The 21,379-nt window shown below is 39.0% G+C and overlaps 1 protein-coding gene across 6 annotated transcripts in view; it reads right to left on the bottom strand.

The window, feature by feature from the left end:
* Positions 1 to 21,379, bottom strand: part of MYO3A (myosin IIIA) — a 232,247-nt gene that overhangs the window by 179,342 nt on the left and 31,526 nt on the right. For all 6 annotated transcript variants that reach the window (XM_032349656.1, XM_032349658.1, XM_032349659.1 and 3 more), the window contains exons 5-6: positions 13,371 to 13,475; positions 12,705 to 12,804 (exon numbers count right to left, since the gene is read on the bottom strand). In XM_032349656.1, the coding sequence (XP_032205547.1) occupies positions 12,705 to 12,804; positions 13,371 to 13,475 (205 nt within the window). The remainder of the gene's footprint in view (positions 1 to 12,704; positions 12,805 to 13,370; positions 13,476 to 21,379) is intronic.

The following is a 21,379-nucleotide window of genomic DNA, read 5'->3' as shown; positions in this document are numbered from 1 at the left end:
AGGGATACTGCTTCTCCCTCTCCCTCTGTCCCTCCCCTTGCTTGTGTGCTTTCTCTCTTTCTCTCTCAAATATCTCTCTCAAAAAATAAATAAAATCTTAAAAGGGAAACTAACACTTGAGTCTGATAATATTGGATGATACTAACGTTAAAAATAAGATACACAACAAGGAAAGAGTGACAGAAGACCTTTGCCAAATTTCATGTGTATGTTGAATGTTTCTGTAATCTTTCTTAAACCCCAACATCATTTTACCAACACAACCAAATAGCTTTGAAGCTAGAAGACAACTTATCGGTCATAAAGTCTAACGTGTTCATTTTCAGCTTAGTAAACTTCAGCTGAAGAGAAAAGTAAGTTTCCTGAGGACAAATGGCATTTTTATTTGGTATGAATTCTCTCAAGAAAAGTAGCTAAGAAGGTAGAAAAATGCAAGATTCTATTAAAAACGACTGCCATAAATTACTTTAAAAGGCAACAGGAATCCAAATTATGAGTTCAGGAGGCCTAGGAAGTAAAGAAGATTAGGACAATCATCTTGTCCAGAGAGGAAATAATGGACTAAGTCACCAAAGTAAACAGTTATGTAAGCATCTCAAGGGATAAGATGCTAAAAGGTTGGAAAATTCCTGGCAGAAAGTTGGGATAGTGAGAGGCTATTGGAAGGAACAAGAGGCCAGAGGGAACTAGGGCTGAATAGAAAACAGGCTAGAAGAGAGAACAATGATCCACTGAAAGTCAAAGCCTCAGGAACATTAAAGAGGTGTATGTTAATGATTCTTAAGCCCTTTGCTTTGATTATATTGAAATTTTCATGCTGTTTTAGGCCCTTCCAACAAGGCTTCCTGGCTGTTTGATTATTGTACTCCGTTCCCTATTGTCTAAGTGTTTCTTCTAGGGAGAAAAAAACGTGTCAAGAGATCTCTGAGAGCCTTAGGGAGTCAGAAGAAACATGAAATATGTGGTTTCCAAGGTGGTTTCAACAGACCAGACAACTTCGGGAAACTTGATTTGCTATAACCATACAGCAAAACCCCTGACATCTAAAGAGGACAAAGAGAAGAGCATGGGATTTTGTTGTTGTTGCTAAAAATAAAATACTGCAGGAATGAGAATTGAAATTCTAAAAATATGGATTTTTTTCAACAAGAAGAGGCCTTATAATTCATGATACCATTAAATATCCTCATTTTGTTGATAAAGTTAAGATAGTATGAAGATCAACCTAGGCATGGTATCCAAATATTTGTCAACCATTATTCCGGATGTTTCTGTGACGTATGTTCTGGATGAAATTAACTGTGAATTAAGCAGATTATCCTCCATACCATGGATAAGCCTTGGTCAGTAAGTGAAGGGCCTTAACAGAACAGAGACTGACCTCTACTGGGTAAGAAGGACTTCTGCCAGCCGCCTGCCTTTGGACTCAAACTGTAACTTTTCCCTGGGTCTTCAGCCTGCCAGCTTAACATCACATTTTGGAGTCACCAAGATTTCACAGTCACATGAACAATTTCCTTAATATAAGTCAGTCTCCTCTCCACCCGTCACCCCCACCCACCATAGTTTGTTGATTCTGTTTCCCTGGAGCACTCTGGCTGATACAGATTTTGGTACGGAAAATAGTTCTTAGAGGAACAGAATCTTAAAGATGAGTCTGGGATATGATGTGGTGATAGAGGTACACAAAATACCAGCACTGGATACTTCTAATCAAACACTTACAAGAGGCATGGTTCAGGGTGGTATTGCTGGGCATTTTGACAAAGTAATGAATATAATGGCATTGGCTGGTTTCTACTAATGTCGCTGGATAAAGTGAGGAGAAAAAGAAGGATGAACTCAGAGATTCAAATTCCCAGCTCCAGTGCTGCATAACGACCTGAAAACTTCTATGTCTGCCCTGAAAGAGACCCTTCTCTCCAGTTGATAAAGAGTTGAGATTAGTGAAAGCCAAACCTAGAATCTCCTTATTAAGGGTGGGGGATAATGGAGGAAGGAATAACTTGGATCAGGCTGAACTTCCTGATAGACCCACTAAGCAGAGACTTTGCATTTAATATTGCAGCTTAGAAAGTCAGAAAGTGTTGGCTGGTTGGCTCGGACATGGACGAAAAAGTTAACCTAGTAAATGATCTTGAAATGCCAGAACCATCCTGGTTTACTCTAGAGGAAGAGATTCAAAGACTTAGGAAGACTGGAATGTTAGAGTGGATTCTTCACTTCAGACCTACTTACTCAACAAGGGAGCATCCAGAGGATGCCTTTCAACATAACTATGAGAAACCCATTTTTGAGGGGAGCCCCAGCATCCTTGAGAGCTCTATTACCACTCTTCCGTGTAGGCTAAAAACTTAACATTAGGAGCTGCTGCCACTGAATTAGGAAAGCTAAGTGCAGTGGGAGTAATTGGATCATAGAGTGGCAGGGGCCAGCTGGTGGTCCTCAGTGGCCAAGACCAAGGTGGGCACAGTTACCATAATGGTTGCAGGGCCAAAGAAGTCACCAGAAGTCTCTGAATTGCAGAGACCTGTGCTGTTGCCTAGTTGACCTTGCTGTTACGAAAAGTGAAATAGATGGGAAGCCTACTAAATTTGTTAATCCGAACAAGCGAAATAGTTCTATGTTAAATGAACAAAGGTCTCACTTGAATCATCAAAACAGTTGTGGCCCTCCATCAGTCCCAAAATTTGAGCTGGTTTACAGACCCAGAACCTCTTGAAGGGGAGGTCACTGCTTGAGAAAGGGACCCGTATATTGCCCAAAATGTACACTGTTAAACTGCCTCCTAGCCTTCCTCAAAGGGACCAATGGCCTTTTACCAAGGTGTTTGTGTGCTGGGGAAAAGGAAATAATCAGACTTTTGCAGGATTTCTAGAGACTAGATCTGAATTGACACAAGTTCAAGGAGACCCCAAATGTCACTGTGCTCTACCAATCAGAGCAGGGACTTAACAGAGGTCAGGTGAGCAACGAGGTTCCATTCAGATCCATCTCATGGTAGGCTCAGGCTTCTGTTTCCTCATTGTTAGTTCAGGAGACTGGGGTAAGTCAATGACTCTTTATGATTTTGGGGGTCACAAACTGCTTAGTGAGTTTTGTGAAAGCTTTATACTTTCTCATTAGGAAATTCATATTCACATAATGTTTTGCATATAAGGGATATCAAAACCTCCTGGCATTCTTATACTTAATATACTCAATGACGTTCAAGGTTATCTCCAGCTTTAGCTTTTAGCAAGTCTAGAGATGACACAAGGTAAGTGACTCTGTGCAACCACTACTCCTATCCATACTAATGTGATTTCTCTTGGAAATCTGTCCTCTCTCCAGTCTACCTGGCACTGGATCTTTCCCTTTTTTTAATACTCAGCTCACACTGTGTAATGGAGATTGTGTAGTACTTTCTCTAAAGACATCAAGATTACCCTGCTCACTGCCAACTCTTTGGCTTTGAACAAATAAACCGTGCACTTTGAGCTGTATGTGTCATTTGATTCCATATGACTTTGTTCATGTATACAGATGCATAACATTGAACCTGTTACAGAGAGTTGAGTACAGTCGACCCTTGAATAATGTGGGGCCTAGGAGTGCCAACCCCCACACACAGTCAAAAATATGCATATAACTTTTGACTCACCAAAAACTTAACTGCTAATAGCCTGCTGTTGACCTGAAAACTTACCAATAACATAAATAGTCAATTGCCACATATTTTGTATGTCATATATGTTATATACTGTCTTTGTATGACAGAGTAAGCTGGAGAAAGGAAATGTTATTAAGACAATCACAGGGGTGCCTGGCTGGCTCGCTTGGTTAAGTGACTGACTCTTGGTTTTAGCTCAGGTCATGATCACAGGGTCTTAGGATCGAGCCCCACGTCAGCTCTGCACTGAGCGTGGAGCCTGATGGAAATTCTCTCTCTCCTTCTCCCTCTGCTCCTCCTGCTTGTGCTCTTTCTCAAAGAAATAAATAAAATATTTTTTAAAAAGAAGAGAAATACACTCACATTACTATACTGGATTACAAATAACACATGTATAAGTGGATCCATACGTTCAAACCTGTGCTGTTCAAGGGTCAACTGTGCTGTTCAAGGGTCACCTGTCTATAGAATACTCCTTAAGTATGGTGCACTATGACCACTGATCCCTTCTTATCTTATTTTTTCATTCCTTTTATTCCCATTTACCTCTCCCATTGTCCTGTCTTCTGTTCCACCATAAAAGTCTTTTTGCTTAAAGCTTTTCAGGAATTGGAATTTTAGAATTACAGATTAAGATCATATAATTTTAGTCTGAAACAATTATTTTATAGTAATAAAAACTGGGGCTGCCTGTATGGCTGTTGGTTAAGTATCAGACTCTTGATTTCTGCTCAGGTCATGATTTCAGGGTTGTGAGGTCAAGCCCCAAGTCAGGCTCCATGCCCAGCTTATGGTGCTCCCTCTCCTGCTCCCTCTGCCCCTCCCTTCTGTCTCAAAAGAAGAAAGAAAGAAAAAAAAGAAAGAAAGAAAAGGAGAGAGAGAGCGAAAAAGGATGGAGGAAGGGAGGGAGGGATGGGTGATTCTTAAAAAAAATATAAGAAAAGTCCTCTTTGATTCAGCTAAAGTCATCAGACTTTACTATTACTACAAGAGAGGCATACCTGATACTCGTATTAAAATGTCTACAGCTGCATTGAGGTAAGTAGATTGTTTTATGTTGGGTAAGTCCCTAGATATAAAGTTTTCTCTGTTACCAAATAAAAACTCTTTCAAAACATCGGAAATCTATTCTTGACTTCATAACAGAATTTTTTGGTATACTTCATGTAATTTAACTTCAACAATTAAAAACTAAAATTTTGACCATCTCTTGGAATATAGGGCCCTGCACATCCATAAGAAAACAAGTTATCTAGAATATTTAGAAAATATCTTTGTCTTTCCTTTTCCATAACCCTCTTTTTAAAAAATCTTTCTTTTTTCACAGCTACTTGCAAAATAGGATGGTTCAGGGAGGCTTGCTTGTGCCATGTCAGCCCACTCCCTGGTCATGATTAACTGAATCAAAGGAGAGTACCTGACCCAGCTTGTCCACCTGAGCTCCTTCTTCTACTTTAAACTCCTTTTGCTTGGGGTGCTAAAAATCCAGGCCAGGTTAGCTATTGCCATTGGACCCAGAGGCCACAGAGGCTGAGAAGGCTGAGACTACTCTTTCAAGTAGCCTTGATGGGCAACATGAAAACTCCAGAGGCTGGTCTGGAGACACCCAGAGAGAACAGAGAGAAGAGATTTGGTTTCTCCAGTGAGAAAGCAAGAGACAGCAAGTGGTTGTGGTTCTTGCCTTCCATTCTTCTGTCGGTTCCAATCCTCTGAGCCCTGTTCTTCCTATCTTGTCCTTTGTGTCTTATTTTGGGGAGCTCGTTTGGTTTTCCTGCCCCTACAACTACAAGACCCTTGACTGAGACATAGAACATTACCTATGATGTTAAATAACTTAATTCAGCTTTGGAAAATGTTCAGTTTGGAATACGTAAGCCTATAGGTTCAGCTGGAACCACAAAGCCATAAAACAAATAGCCCATTTAGTCATGGTTCTGCCGTAGATAACGAAGGAATTACAAATGTCATTTCTTTCAAATAAAGGTCACCTCCCCAAAGTACAAAAATAAATTCTAGCTGAGTGAAATATTGGGTTTTTGTATAAGAATGAAAATTCTAAGGCTCTGCCAACTTTTAAAAATGGTTCGTTTCCCTCATTTTTCCCATTATTTCTTCCTATAAAGCACTAAATCTCACATTTTCAAGATTCATAACACACAGCTACCAATACACACACACATATATACACACATAGACATATATATATATAATATCTTTAGACATATATATAAACATCTTTCTACTTCAATAGTAAATCTCCAACTCTATTCCAGAGTTTGAAAAGGTTTTTGATATAATTTCAACCTTAGAGAAAAGTTAGCCAGAGAGGTACAAATAACTTCTTTCCTTCGCCACTGAAAAGTAAGTAGGCCACAGGATGTCCCTTTACCCCCCATAGACTTTAGTGTGTGACTGCTGCAAACAAGGACATTCCACTACATACCAACTGTACGACTAACAAAGTCAGGAGATGAGCACTGATATATTTCTACCATCTAATCTACAGACCCTATTCAAAATTCACCAGTTGTTCCACACGTGTCTGTTTTTACAACAAAAGGATCCAATCCGGGTTCATGTTTCACATTTAGCTACCATGTGCATTTAGCTTCCTTTGATCTGGAGGAGTTCTTTAATCTGTCCTTGAATTGTATGACTGTGACACTTTGTAGAATGTTCCTGAATTTGGATTTATCTGATATTCCCTCATGAGTATATTTCTGGTGGCAATATCATGGAAGTGACACTGAGGTCATCCCACTGCATCCTAGCAGATGGGAGGTGACTGTCACTTGCCCCATTCCTGGCTGTGTTCATGCTGATCAATTGATTAAGTTTTGTCTGCCAGGCTCCTGTCCTGTAAAGTTTCTTTCTCTCTCTTTCTCTTTCTTTCACCCTGCGTCCTTCCCTCCCTTCCTTTCTAAGATTTTACTTACTTCTTTGACAGAGAGAGTGCACACACAAGCAGGGGGAGCAACAGGCAGAGAGCCTGACGTGGGGCTGGATCCCAGGACCCTGGGATCACGACCTGAGCTACAGGCAAATGCTTAACCGTCTGAGCCACCCACGTGCCCCTTCTGTGAAGTTTCTGTTTTTCTTTTGTAATTATGTATTTTATGAAATATTTTAAGACTATGTAAATAGCCTATTTCTAGTCAAAACTTAACACACTAGTTTAGGACCCACTGAAGTTTGGGGATGAATTAATTATTACTATGATGATTGCCAAATGATAATTTAAAAAACTTCATTATTCCTTCCGTGTTTATTAGTTGGCATTCTTCTGCAAGGGTAAGTTTCTTTCCATTCATTTATTTATAGATATAAGTATGCAGTTATGGATTAATAGATATCTGTTTTATTCAATGGGTGACCATCATTACTATCATTACTATTTTGTGGCTCAAATTTTTCCAGATTTGCTCAGTGAGAATTCCTTTAATTTGGCTTCATGTCCTTTTGATATGTCTCCATCATTCTTTTAATATTTCCTTTTTTTCAGCACATTAAGTTCCAGGTTCATCCTGTATAGCCCATAATAGCCAAGAATCCTGGCTTCCTCTTGATTAAGAATTATATTTAAAAAAACAAGAGCTAGGTGCTTGATGGCTTTGCTCTTAGGGCATCAATGTTAGCTAGTCCTCTTAGTGGAAAGAGCTAAATAATATGTACACATGCACCCATACATGCCCATCCTGCATGCACACGCTATCATATTTATTTTTATATTTATTTTATATTTGTCTCTGTATTTTAAAAGCCATGAGTTCACACTGATACCTGTGATTCCAAGCCCTAACACCCCTGGGGATTCAGTTTTCTTCCTTTCCATATTTGTAATTCTTTTCTACAACATTAAGAAACCTGGCTCCCCTTGTTCTTATTATATTTCCTGATGGTATTAATTCCCCTTCAAGTAACAATCTCTTGTCTCCATCTTGACCCCCTACACAGATATCCTTCATATCTAGCTTCGGCTCTGACAGCCTGATGTGGGGTCATCACCATCTCTCCTGACAGATGCTCTCCTGGCCCCACGTGGGGGCTCAACACTCCATGCCAAGCACAGCTACCACCCCCCGCCCGGCATGGATGCCTTTCTCATCCCCTTCAGGCCCAAACCACATGGTGAGCTCACCCCACGCTCCTCTGCCTGCTCACCACCACCCTCCCCCAACTCTTTTATTCTGAATTGTTTGGGAAGAATGGAAGGAACTTCACAGTTTTTAAGTTCAGGTACGACTGCCTCACTGGATGCTAGAAGTGGGTTATTAATAAATAAATCACAACTTCACTTTGACCTACATTACTCATGGGGGATTTGGTCTAAAATTGGGCATGTGGGTAATAAGAGATTTAAAGTCATAAAATATTCTGTCATAAGAACAGTGTCTAAATAAATCACAAGAAGTACATTCTGTACTTTTGTATTGAAATGTTAACTATCCTATTAGAAATGAAGTTCCCCAGAGAGAAATCATTGAAATGAGAACTGGGAACTGCCCTTCAAATTCAGTCTCTCTTTCATTTTCCAGCCCAGATAAGGACTGCTTTTCCAGACATCAGTCTATTTGCCTAAAGGGGTTAACCTCCTGGGAGATCATATTATTTATTGATTGATTACATACCAGTGACTGCTAATGTATTTCATTAATAAACATTTACAAGCTCCCTTTTCTTTTTACTTTCTGAGGTGTCTGGGGGATTTCTATAAAAACATATCCATTGAGCAACAACAAAAAAGGTTTCTTAAAGGCTGTATTCATAAGGAGCATTAGTCAACTGAATCGTACTTTTAGTATAATTAAGTAGCTTAATATAATACTTAAAATACTTAAAACAATACCAAATTTATTCTAGCAAAGGACTACTTTTTATTTTTGAAACAGAAAGAAGCTATTTGGGGAACTCATATTTTCAATATTTAGCAACTACTTAAAAAAATTTAGTTACTATTTATCAAGTACGTACTGAGTGCACAGCACTGAGCTAGGTATTAAGGGAGAACTCGAATTCATGATAATGGTAATAGCTCAAATTTTTACAATGATAAAATGTCAATAATTATACTAAGTAGTTTACCCGGATCATGCAATTTACTTTTCACAGCAATCAACCATCTGAGGTAGAGAATATTCTTTTTCCTATTTATAGATGAGCATTTTGAGGTCCTGTGGAAAATTCTGCCTCTCATTCATTCATTCATTTGAAAGTATTTACTGAACACTTTCAAGGTGTTGGGACCATGTTTGGCTCTGGGGACCAAGTGCTAGACCAGAGACCATGGCACCATGAAGCCTACAGCTTAGCAGGGAAGGTGGTCACATTAAACATATGAGTACAATCAAGTGTGACGACTGTTGGCTAAACAGAGTGTGGGATGTTGGGGGTACTCCGCCAGGCAAACAGAAGTCAGCTGGGTGTAGGGGTGAAGGGAGGTTTCTAGGCAAGGAACCCATCATGTCTGTAACTGGTCACAACATTTAATAACACTGCACTATGACACCCAGAGCAACTGTAGTTTCTTCCATTTGCCTCTGCTGTGGCCTCTCTTTATGCCTCTACCTGCTGGCAGGGAGGGCAGGAAACCTTAGTCAGATCTAATAAACCTATAAAGTCCTTTCAGACAGAATCCAGTCTCCCTTGGATAAAACTGTCTGGGCCATCTCTCTGATGGCATCGCTACTCCTTCCTCCCTCCTGAAGATGGGACCGTGTGTACAGGATGAGGAAGGGTCCTTGGGTGTGGAGGGTCACCAGCCATGGGAACCACATACCCGTGTGTCTTCCCAGCTGTCAGATGCCCTACCAGCCTCCCTCGCTGGTGCTGGCATCAGCTGAGCTTGTGGTCCACTCTCTGCATGTAGGCGGGGCTCCCTGGGCCTCCCTGGCAGACTCAGGCTCACTCACAGGCTTCATGGGTAGCTGAGAACACTTCGCGGTCTGGCTGTGCCTGCTGTTCAGACCAGCCCAGGCGATCTGCTCTGCGCCTCACTGCCCACGCTGAGCGACCCCTCTAGGAACTTCCCAGATCCTCAGTGACTTTTGGGCTTCTGGACACTAAGGGAAGGGTTTGGGGAAGCTCGACGTGAGTATTCTACTAAACCACTTTACAGGTCCAGGTGTAAATGACAAGGACATTGCTGGCTCCAGTCTGCAGCAGTGTCCTCTCTGGAACGTAGATGACAATGGTGGGGAGTGTGCGGGTGAGAACCTCTTCCTGCCCTTGCTGTCAGCTTCACTTTTATAAATCTCATCTCACTCTCCTGCCTCTTTCTCTGTTTCATCTTTCCACAATCTCCCTAGAACTGGAAAGGGTTCCCCTCTTCTTTCTGTTCTCGCTTGGGTGGAACACTTTGGGGTATCCCTGACAATTTCCCCTGTATGCTAAAGACAAGACAAAACAATTCAGAAAGACTTTTCTCAAGAGTTAGCCGGGTCTTGCTACTCAGACAATCATAAGGCAAAGGCCTACGCAAGGGCTGGTGGAAGGCAATGACCAGAATACTGAGCAAGACCGGGCCAGGATCAGCTACGCTTTCCAAAAGGGTCTCCCCCGGTTACAGTGCAGAGAATGGACTGGAAGGAAAGGAGAAAGACTGGACGTTGGGCATTTAGGGAAGTAAAGCAGAGGAGGTCAGGTAGGAGATGACGGCCAGGACTAGAGAGAAGCCAGAGGAGTGGAGTCTGGGGACACATATAATAGACAGACAGAGCTTTGGACTAGTTGTAGATGTGGGAGGCAAAGAGGAAGGAAGACTCGAATGAGCCTAAGATTTCTGACTTAAGCCACGAAACCAGACTGGTGACTTTTTCGAAGAGAAGAAACTCCAGATATGAAGCAGATTTCTGGGGATGGCTGAGGTGGTGGAGCTCCACTGGAACATTCCCAGGACTGGCAGCATCTGGGCACAGTCCTTCGGGAGCCAATAACGAGCTCACTGTTGATTTTGTGAGGTGAGAAATGCAAATAAAAGGTATCCTAAAATGCTTTACTCCTAGCTGCAGCCTTCCCTGAACCTTTGATTTCAACGTTACATGAGGACATAGGTTTTCAGCGTAATTCTGCCGGTTGTGGCTTATCACATCTGGCCCCTTCTGCCCTTGAGGAGTTTCACTAGGCTTGCAACTCCTCCCCCTCCCCAGGTTTTAATTCCTTTGGAAATCGACAAATGGTTTTAGGCAAACTGAATCCAAGTCCTGTTACCGCGGAGAACAGAAATATAAGCATTATCTTATCTGCAAATAATAGCATTTTCGTATCTGGCGCGGTGAACACACGGAATAGGTGACTGGCCCTCTTTTCTAACTGTTGCTGAAAATAAAGTCTGTAACTCAGTTCATCCAGAACCAAAGCCCTCCCTGTGTCAGTTTCCCAACTTACAATTATTTACAAAGGTATCACATAAAAGGTTACTTTATTAATTATTTAGGTATATGATTTTAATCTCGGCTACTTTGGAGGGTGTCCCAAGGAGGTGCATTTCTCAAAGCTACTTGGTTTACCAGTTTTTCTTGCATGACTGAAGAGAATGACTCTTCCTATGAAGCAAGGTAAAGCGTTTTGTTGTTCTTTTCCACTTCGGGCACAAGTTGCTGTTAGTATCCTAACCCAGCCAGACTGTTCAAACACACAGCTCTGAGCTCAACCAGCAACGCAGACTAGCTGCATCCCAGCTGTTCATCAGAAATTCACTGTCAAGCTCACTTTTGCTCAGCAGTTTTCAAAAGCTCAATTGAGGGGGGGAAAAAAAAAAGGAAGCTACAACATGCATGGCTGTTTGAAGGACATGCGATTCAACGGCTCCTCTCTAGGTGCTCTGAAATTCATTCTGGGATTAGCCAGATGAACAGGGAGCTACACACTCAAATATTAAACTCAATTAGCTTCCACCTTCCTTAAGCTTGTTTCCAAAATACAAACTGAAGTAATATTCATTCACTCAACTATTACTCCCTGAACTACTACACCCAAAGCATTAGGTCTACAAAATAGAATAAGACGAAACGCTACCTCTGAAAGACCTTGTCTGTCTACATTTCTAAGTATTTTTATCAAAGGAAAAGGACCTAATAGATAATGAAAATCCTATGAGATAATCACAAAATGGGAGGAATATCAAGAGTAAAGAAGCACCAAGAGGAACACCTTCCCCAGTCAGAGTAAGGGAAAGGTGACTGGAGGCCACTCGACACAGAGATGTTCTAGAATCATGCGGCCCACCATCTTGGGAGCAGTGCGCTCACAGGAATCCAATGGGGGGCGGTGTGGAAGGACACGGTCACATCGCTAAGTAACCACCCAGATGAACAGGGGACAACTGATGTGTTTGTCCTTCAGCTAGGACACAGAAACCCGTCTGGCTTAGTAAATACGGAAATTTATTTTCCCATGTGACAAAAGGTCCAGAGTCAGGGCAGGTGCCAGAATCTGTTGATTCGGTGGCTCAATTCTACCATGGAGGACCCTTGTTCTTCCTGCCTCTCAGCTCTGCCTCTCCCAGGACAGCTGTCCTCTCGGGACGGGGCAGCTCAGGACGGAACAAGATGGATGGAGCAAGATGGCCGCAGCACGTTCACGCGTGGCAGCAAGACAGACAAGACCCGAGAGAGAGAGAGACCACCTCTCCCTGTGCCTCCTTAGGACAGAAACAATTTTCCTAGAGACCTTTGAAGGTTCCCCCTCTTGCCTCAAAATGTTGCATTTGGACCCATGCCCATTTGTAAAGCACCTAATAAGGGCCATGGGACTACCACACAGACCTAGTGTAATCATTTGGGGGGCTGTCGATTTTAGACCATTGACCACGCTGACAGCTACTGTGGTATTACGGTTACAGGCACAAGCTCGCTGGCTTGAAGAGTCACCCTTTCTTCTGGGAATCTCTCACTGACCAAATTCACAAAAAAATCTCTGCACTTTCCTACCCCAGTGGGTACTGTTTTTTTCTCCACTTTCAATGCCTAGAAAGAGAGGCTCATGGAAAATGACCAAATCTTTATCGTAACTACTCAATTTTACAGACAACTCACCCATTTTCAGCCACACTTACCAAAGTCTACGAGTTTGACTCCACCTTCAGTGGTCAACAGAATGTTATTTCCTTTGACATCACGGTGGATGGTTTTGTTGTTGTGTAAATGCTGAAGTCCCTAAGGGGTGGGAAATATAAGACTTTTAAAAAAAGCATCAAACATTTTTCAGAGGGTGGCATTTGTGCAAAATCAATCGGAAATACATGTCAAAATTAACACTCAAACAGTCTTAAAATGTTTCGCAATGAATAAGTCAAATCAAAGTACCTCATTTCTGCTGTGGAGTTTATAAAAATTCATAAACTAGAGCACCCCCTTCCTTAACTCTTATCAAATACTTCATTAAAAATGTGTTGATCTCAATAGACAAAACATTCTGTATATTTATTTTTAAATAATGGCAAATAAAAACCAATTAGTAAAAAATACACAGTATCTGCCTTCATCACAATCAGTCTTGGAAGTATAGGCAGGCCATCAGAATTCAGGGTTCTGCTAACATGTAAGGAGGGTAGGTTTCTAATAAAACAAGGAAGTAGTAATGCCAAACATTTCAGATTCTGCCCATACTCTTGCATCAACCAATACTAATGCAGTGATATTTTTCTAAAATTAGGATCCACGTTTTTTATTGAACGAAGACTGCCTCATAATTAATGTATGACCAATTTAAATTGCCTTACCAATAGAGCTTCATGTAAAATATAGGCAATTATGGGTTCACTCATTCTTTGGCCCCTCTTCAGAAATCCCTTCACAAGATCAGCTACTGATCCTCCATTGCACAGCTATAAAGGAATATTCCAAGATATTAAAATGGATATGACATTTTAAGTACTTGCTCTAAAAGGTTTTCTGAAAACATTGTTTTGAAACTGTCTCTATGTTTTGTTTCAAATGATTACTCTCATCATCTTTATGGCTTCAAAAATGAACGTGTAAATTGTACTAACGTGCAATTAATTATTAGAAAACAGTTTTCATGTGAGTTACTTTTTAGAGAAGCCCTGGGCTTGATTTTTAAATTCAAGGAGAATAATTATGATTCCACAAATTAGTCCCCAATTTTAGGATCTAGGGCTTAAAAAAAAAGGTAGTCTTGATTTCTGATTGTTTCATTAATAGTGCAAAAAGACCTCAATACAAGGCTATATATTATTTTGTATATACATTCATTAAAAACATGACCCCCCTTTATGGCAAAATTTCAGAATGCATTAAAATAAGGACTACAAATAACATTTGAGGTAACTCTTTTAAATACCATGCTTCTCAGGCTCTTTAGTTTCCTCCCATCCCATCCCACAAAAATAGGAGAATCTACGTGAAAAAACAAAAGGGAAGACCACAGTAAAGGATTTTTCATATGAAGGTTCTCCATAGCTAGGTATACAGAAAACTTTCAAAAGACCTGCAGATTTGCAGGACAGAGAAGCACCAGTATTAGTCCTGTAATACAAGAGGGGCGATAATTAGTTAAATAGTCCCAGTGAAGCTTGGACCCCATTGAGTACTTGATCTTTTAATCTCTGACCCTTTAGCCTCTACCTTCTGCCCTGATTCTCCTCTGGGGCTCTGGTCCATGGTCTGACCCTGACCTTTCATCCACCTCTCCTTCCTGCCTTTGTTACCCACCAGTGCCTGGGAGCTAAAAGCCATAATTTCCTTGACTCTCTAACCTAAATAGAGGCAGAGAAAATAGGTCAGAGGACACCGTAAACCCCTGGCATCCTAGTTTGAAATACTGAACACATTTTCTCCCTAACTTTTTCATAACATGGTAATTCGATTTTATTGGATGCCCGACACTTCTGATACATTATGGATTAGGTAATCATAGTTCAGATGTGTTGAATGCATGCTTTGTGCCAGGGACATTTCTAATCCATTCACATGAGTTATCTCTATAACTCATCTCTCCCTAAGTAGGGTATGATCATGTCCGTATTAAAGATTGGGAAAGTGAGACACAAAATGATAAAGTAACTCGTAAAAGATCATGCAGTAGTGACAGAGAGGCACTTGGACAGTCTGATTCTAGAATGGAGCCTTCACACTTAGCCAATTTGCAGCTCATGTCTTTCTAATTCAAAGAAAACTTCCTTCAGCTCAGGAGCATTCCCAAACCTGAATTTTCTTCTGCATCAGGAAGGGGAACAATGTTTTGTGGGACAAACAGAAGACCCTTGCTGTCTAGGCAGCGGAGAACAGGGTCACACTGCCCCCATTGTGGCCTAGCATGACTGGGTCAAAAAATTACTCAAAATTGAAAAGAAACTCAAAATTCTTTCAATTGCATGGCACTTTCAAAGAATCAAGTTTTTAGGGGTGCTGGGGTGGCTCAGTTGGCTAAGTGTCTAACTCTTGATTTCAACACAGGTCATGATCTTGGGGTCATGAGATCAAGCCCTGCAAGAGGCTCTGTGTTGGGTGTGGAACCTTAAGATTCTCTGTCTCTCTCTCCTTCTGCCTCTCCCCTGCTTGTTCTCCCTCTCTCAGAAGAAAGAAAGAAAGAAGAAAAGGAACGAAAAAGTACCAAATTTTAGGGCCGGTTTAAAAATATCTAAAAATCACTATGGAGAAACTAAATGTCCTTTCCAATTTCTCCAAAGTGTGGCTTCTTTTTGGCTGCATCTTCTGGGGCTGACTATTATGTTAACACAAGAGGAACTAGCTGGAATGTTGCAGGGGCGGGGGCGGATAAAGGAACCCTAAAGAATGTGCAGGAAATAAAATAAAAAATGAAATATAGGAAGAACTAATGTAACCTTGTAATTCACACTGAGCAGTTTAAAATTTAATTTCTCTAGTCAACTTTTATTCCAAACAGTTGTTTTTCCCATTAGTCAAGGTTAGAATACAGGATTTTTTGGTAATAAATTCTCAATTTGTTTTTTAAAATGAGGTATATTGAGATATAATTTACATAAAATAAATTTAACCCAATTTAATTGAAATTCTGAGTTTTGACAAGGGCATTTATCATCTAACCGCTACCACAATCAAGATACAGAACAAATTCAGGACATAAAAATCTTCCTTGTGTTTCTTTGTAGTCAAACCCCTACCCAGCCCGTGGAAACCACTAATCTGTTTTCTGTCCCCATGACATCGCCTTTACAAGACTGTCATAGAAACTGAGTCATAAGGTTGAAGCCCATTGAGTCTGGTTTCTTTGACTTTACCTAATGCATCTAAAATTCATCTCTATTGAATATTTCTTTTCTAGAAATTTTTAAAGAATTTTCTAGAATATGGTATATTCTAGAAAAGAATATTTCTTTCCTAATGTTTTAATGCTCATTCCTTTTTCGTTTGTTTGTTTTAGAGAGAGGAGTGTGAAAGAGCATGAGCAGGGAGAATGGCAGCGGCGGGGGGAAAGATTCTCAAGCAGACTCCACACTGAGTGCCCAGCCTGATGTGGGGCTCAGTCTCATGACCGAGAGACCATGACCAAAGCCAAAATCAAGAATACAATGCTCAACCATCTGAGCCATCCAAGTGTACCACCGTTCATTCCCTTTTTGATGCTGAATATTCCACTGAATAGATAAGCCACAGTTTGTTTATTCACTAACTGAAAGACATTTGAGGTTATTTCTAATTTGGGGCCATTATGACCAAAACCATTTTAAACTTTGCATACAGGTCCTTACATGAATATACTTTTCATTTCTCTTGGGCTAAGTACCTAGGACAGGGGACTGTTGAGTCCTATGAGTCATATGTTTAACCTTCTAAGCATCATCCAAACTATTTGTCAAAGTAACTATCCCATTCTGCATTCCCACTAGTGGTGTAATATACCTTAAATGCATATTGTTAAGAACAATCCACAATCATTTGAGCTAAAACTGACAGCCCAAGACTGAAAAACTCTGCATTAAAGAGATTAAATAACAGTTATCAAGACTATATATTAAGTCTTGAATTATTACATGGGAAAATTATATTATTTACATGGGGAAAATATATTATTTACATGGGAAAATAATAATGAGCAAGTACTGTGGAATACCATAGATGGACTGATAACATCAAGTTGGAAGGGAAAAAAGAAAAAGATTTAAAGATAGGCTAGAATCTGCCCTTGAAGATGTTGACAAGTTTTCTCCTGCTGTTCTGGTGTACTGACTTTGGTTACGGTGTCTTCTGCAATTAAGAAGTGTACTTTGGGGAGAGGCGGATTCAAATTTATCTACTTTTTTCTTAATGTTCCCTATTTTACTTGGTCATGCTTAGGAGAAAGGCTTTTCCCTAAACTAAGATCATTACAACATTTCTGTGTTTTCTTTTTATGATTTTATGTCTTTTAACATATTTTGATCTTTAATTCACTTACAGTATTTTACTTATTAATTTATTTCATTTCTTTAAAGATTTATTTCAGAGAGAGAGAGCAGGAGGGGGCAGAGGGAGAGGGAGAGGGAGAAAAGGAATCTTAAGCAGGTTCCATGCCCTACGTGAAATTGACACTTGAGCTGAAATCAAGAGTCGGAATCTCAACTGACCGAGCCATCCAGGTGGCCCTCACTTCCAGGGTTTTAAATGTGTAATATTTAGTTTGTTTCCAATAGACAGTCCGCTACTGTATGAGATGTCACCATTGCTATACACTGGATTCCAGTGAATGCCTGTGCCTTTCTCTAGATTATCTATGAAATTCCTCTGATTTCTCTGTTCTTGTGAAGTATCAACTTGTTTTAAAGCCTGTTTTAAAGCTTGTTTAACAGTTGGTTTATCAAATAAGTCATCTCTTATTATCTTTCCAAAAATTTCTGGGCTCTTCCTGCACATGTACTCTTCTAGATGAAATTCAGAATCAGCTTCTCAAAGACAGGACTATAAATAATTTGAGTAACACAATAAATTAATTGTTTCAATAATGTAATTATTTCATACAACATTTGAAAAAGAATGATCATTGATTGGTTGAAATTTTAACCATATGAAGATAGAATGACCAAAATTTTTTTAAAAAATGACCAATTACCAATCAATGACTAAAAGTTAAAAAAAAAAAAAGAAAGAAAGAAAGAAAAGAAAACCACTAAAGTGGAGAGGATTTTAAAAGTCCACTAAAATCCTTAAATTATAGATCAAAAAGAAAAAGAAAACTCCAAAACATTATTTGAGTTTAATATGTGGAAGGACTAGAGTAAATTAAAGAGAATAAATAAATTATGAAAACCAGATATTCGTGTTTTACTTCCAGATAATGTGAATTTGAGATAACAGAAGCTTTATTTTTTCCTTTTATATCTTTTACTGTACTGTTTGCTATATATTGTGATTATTAATAATATACATGCAACTTGTTTTCAGTATTACTTAAAATAAATATCCAAATACTGCGGCTTTTGAAATACCTAGTTTCTGATACTTAGATTTTATTAAAAATCCAAGCCAAATTTAACCATTTGCATACCATCATTGCTTTTCCAGGGTTTCATTAAATAATTAGTGCCTGGTTAGAGAGTGCACTTGAACTAAAAATATTTGGTGTCTATTACATGCATGACCCTATGACAGGTATTGACGGTCTACCTCAAGTTGAGAGTCTTGAAGACTTCTTGATGAGGGACAGAACTGGTCCCTTACCACTGCTTAGCATGGACCTTCTATCAGCACCCTTCCATGGGAGCATCTAGTCTGTTTTCAATGTTCACCTGGGCCTCATCCTTTAGGATCTTCTCAAGATCCTAAACACTACCCTCACAGGGAAAGAGAGATTAAAGTACAAAGACCAAAAATAACTCCTGTTTAGAAACCAGGAAGAAAAGAGACAAAAAACAACATAAAATTGCAAAGGGATGGAAAGCAACAATGAAATCAGAGACAGAACTTCCCCAAAGTACAGAGACTCTGATGTGTGATATTTTTATCAGGAGGTCTCATTCGTCGGGGAGTAGTGTTCAGGTGGGAAACAAAGAGAAAGGGGAAAATGCCTTTTTCTTTTGTGTACCTACTTTGCAAAGGATAAGTACCTCAGATATTATATCTTCTAGTATTTATAGCTCCAAAAGTTAGAGTGTGTAAATCTAGATGCCTGCCCTTTGAAGTCATAAAATTCCCATTTTACATAGCTTGAGGCACAGACATTTTGCCCACTTACTCGTTGATTCATTTTATTTATTTATTTTTTTGATTACTTATGCTGAAGAAAAAAGCTGCCTCCAAATAGTCGTTTCTTTAAGAGGTTAATGACAGAGAAAATCACAAATGATGAAATATTTTTAAATTGAAAATCCTCCCCCTCGTGGAATCTATGCTGGTTCTCTGCTTGACTAGGGTCATGTCTGCTGGTAGGGGAAATTACTGCGTGAGGTTTTGTGTGGACCTTGGCCAAGAGGAATTGAAGATGTGGATGATTCCCTCTTCTTAGACCCTGCCCAATGCCTCCTACTCATGTTTTGTACAGAGAATAGCAAAGTTTGTTTCTCTGGCTGCTGTGGTTTAGTCTCTAGGATAGAAAAGAGTCTTCTGAATGAAGGTTTAAGAAAGTAGGTTGAAATGAAAGCCCAACAGGGGAAGAGGGCAAATATAATAAACATGGAAATTATGAAACAGACTATAGGTGCCAAATGTCAATAAACCACAAATTAATGTGTGGTTGAACTATTCCTAAAGATGATCGAAATGAAACAGCACCATGAATTCTCAAAACCTCACTGAGAATTACTGTTATTTCAAATACGCTCTTGGTGAAATATGCTTTTGCTCAACTAGCACAAAATACCTTTCTTTCATATAAAGAAAAGTAAAAACAGTAAATTTTATTTTATTTATTTATTTTATTTTTACTTATTTTCAGCATAACAGTATTCATTGTTTTTGTACCACACCCAGTGCTCCATGCAATCCGTGCCCTCTATAATACCCACCACCTGGTACCCCAATCTCCCACCCCCCACCCCTTCAAAGAAAAAAAAACCAATAATTTTAAATCGAAGTGTACTTGTTTTTAAATGATCATGAAGGATTAAATATATAAAATGATGTTTCTGAATTAGGCAATACATCATTAAAAATGAAACTGACCTTAGGTTTTCCTTTAAAAAGAACTGCATCCAGATGAATGAATTGTCATATTTAGCTTATGCAATTCTTAAATCACCAACATAAACTAAGATGGGAACTTGTAATGGGGGACTGAAAACCCTTAAGTATAGTTTTGAAACACAATGCTATCAGGAGCCCTTAGTGTTCTTTAATCGAAAAAAAATGAGGTATAATTTTCTTAAACCAGAGTTACGCTAATAACAGAGAAGCACTAAAAATGAATTCTCTAATCAGGCTACAGTCGAACATTTTAAAAAACAATCTAAATCAAAAGGGATGAGATTCTACAAACAGACCATTACTACTAACTTCCAAAGACAGCCTTTATAAGTTTTCTAATGTATTCTGTCTACATGATGTTTGGAAAGCATATATTTCTACTCAAATTTCTGAAAAGAGGCTACTAATTTCTATAATTGGCATTTCTGACCTTTACCATTTTACAATTTTTTTTCATTATTGGATCTGTTTCTGGATTCTTTATTTATTGCATTCATCTATCTAGCTTTTCCTGCAACAATATCCACCATATTAATAACTATACCTTTTTAACAAGAATTATATTTTCTCAGGCAAGTCTTTGTGATGTCAATTTTTTTCCCTTCATTCTGGGAATGCGCTAAGGCCATATATAGTCTTAAGACCATATTCTGTGGGAGGCCACAAAAGCAGAAACTTGTATTCTCTAAAACTCATTTCTAATTTTCACTTTGCTCATCAACATTCGTGTTGGAATATTTTTGTAGAAACCAGTCTTAGTGAATGCCTACAGGTGAAACTTGGATCATATAGGTTCATGTGTAACATTAGAAGACACCTTTGTACCATATGCAAAGTAGCTGTGCCATCTCATGTTGCCTGAGCAAAATGAAAAGTCCGATGGACCCCACAATCTCACCAATATTCTGTTTTATTAGTCTGTAATTATAGTCACTTTAGTGGATGTGTAGTACAATGTGATTGTGGTTTTAAATTTTACCAAAGATATTGAATATATTATATATATGCTTTTGTGAAGACTTCAAGTTTTTTACTTATTTCTTAAAAATTTGGGTAGATGCACTTTGTTAGGTGAAATTTCCATCTATTTCTCATGTGCTGAAAGTGTTTTATCACAAAGGGGTATTGAATTTTGGCAGGTGTTTTCCATGATTTTTTTTCTTTGATTCTTCTAATGCAGTGAATTGTAATGCAGAAAATTTTAAATTTTTATTAACATTTTAGTAAACTTGTGTGCTAGGGACAGGCCCATTTAATCATGATCTATTAACATTTTCATATATGTTACTGAATTTGTTAATATTTTACGAAGGACGTTTACATATATACTTATGTGGAATGTTAGAATATAGTTTTCTTTTTTTGTAATATCTTCACTTTCTCTTGTCAGTATAATGCTGGCCTTATAGATGGTCAACAAGATTGATTCTTTCTTAAAGATGTCATAGGATTGGTTTTTCCCCCAGAATAGAATTGTGAAGAACTCTGTGGACCTATTCCTCCATGAAACAACAAGAACTGGTAAAAATTTAAAAATAAACAACCATTTAATGTCTTCATAAATTGTTATAAGGACATATAGCAAATGAAGAAACATTGGAGAACAAAACTCAATCTTGGTAAGAATAGT

Source organism: Mustela erminea, chromosome 6, assembly GCF_009829155.1.
Source record: "Mustela erminea isolate mMusErm1 chromosome 6, mMusErm1.Pri, whole genome shotgun sequence".
NCBI lineage: Eukaryota > Metazoa > Chordata > Mammalia > Carnivora > Mustelidae > Mustela > Mustela erminea.
The sequence above is the reverse complement of the archived record's forward strand: the minus strand, read 5'-3'. Positions and strand labels throughout refer to the sequence as shown.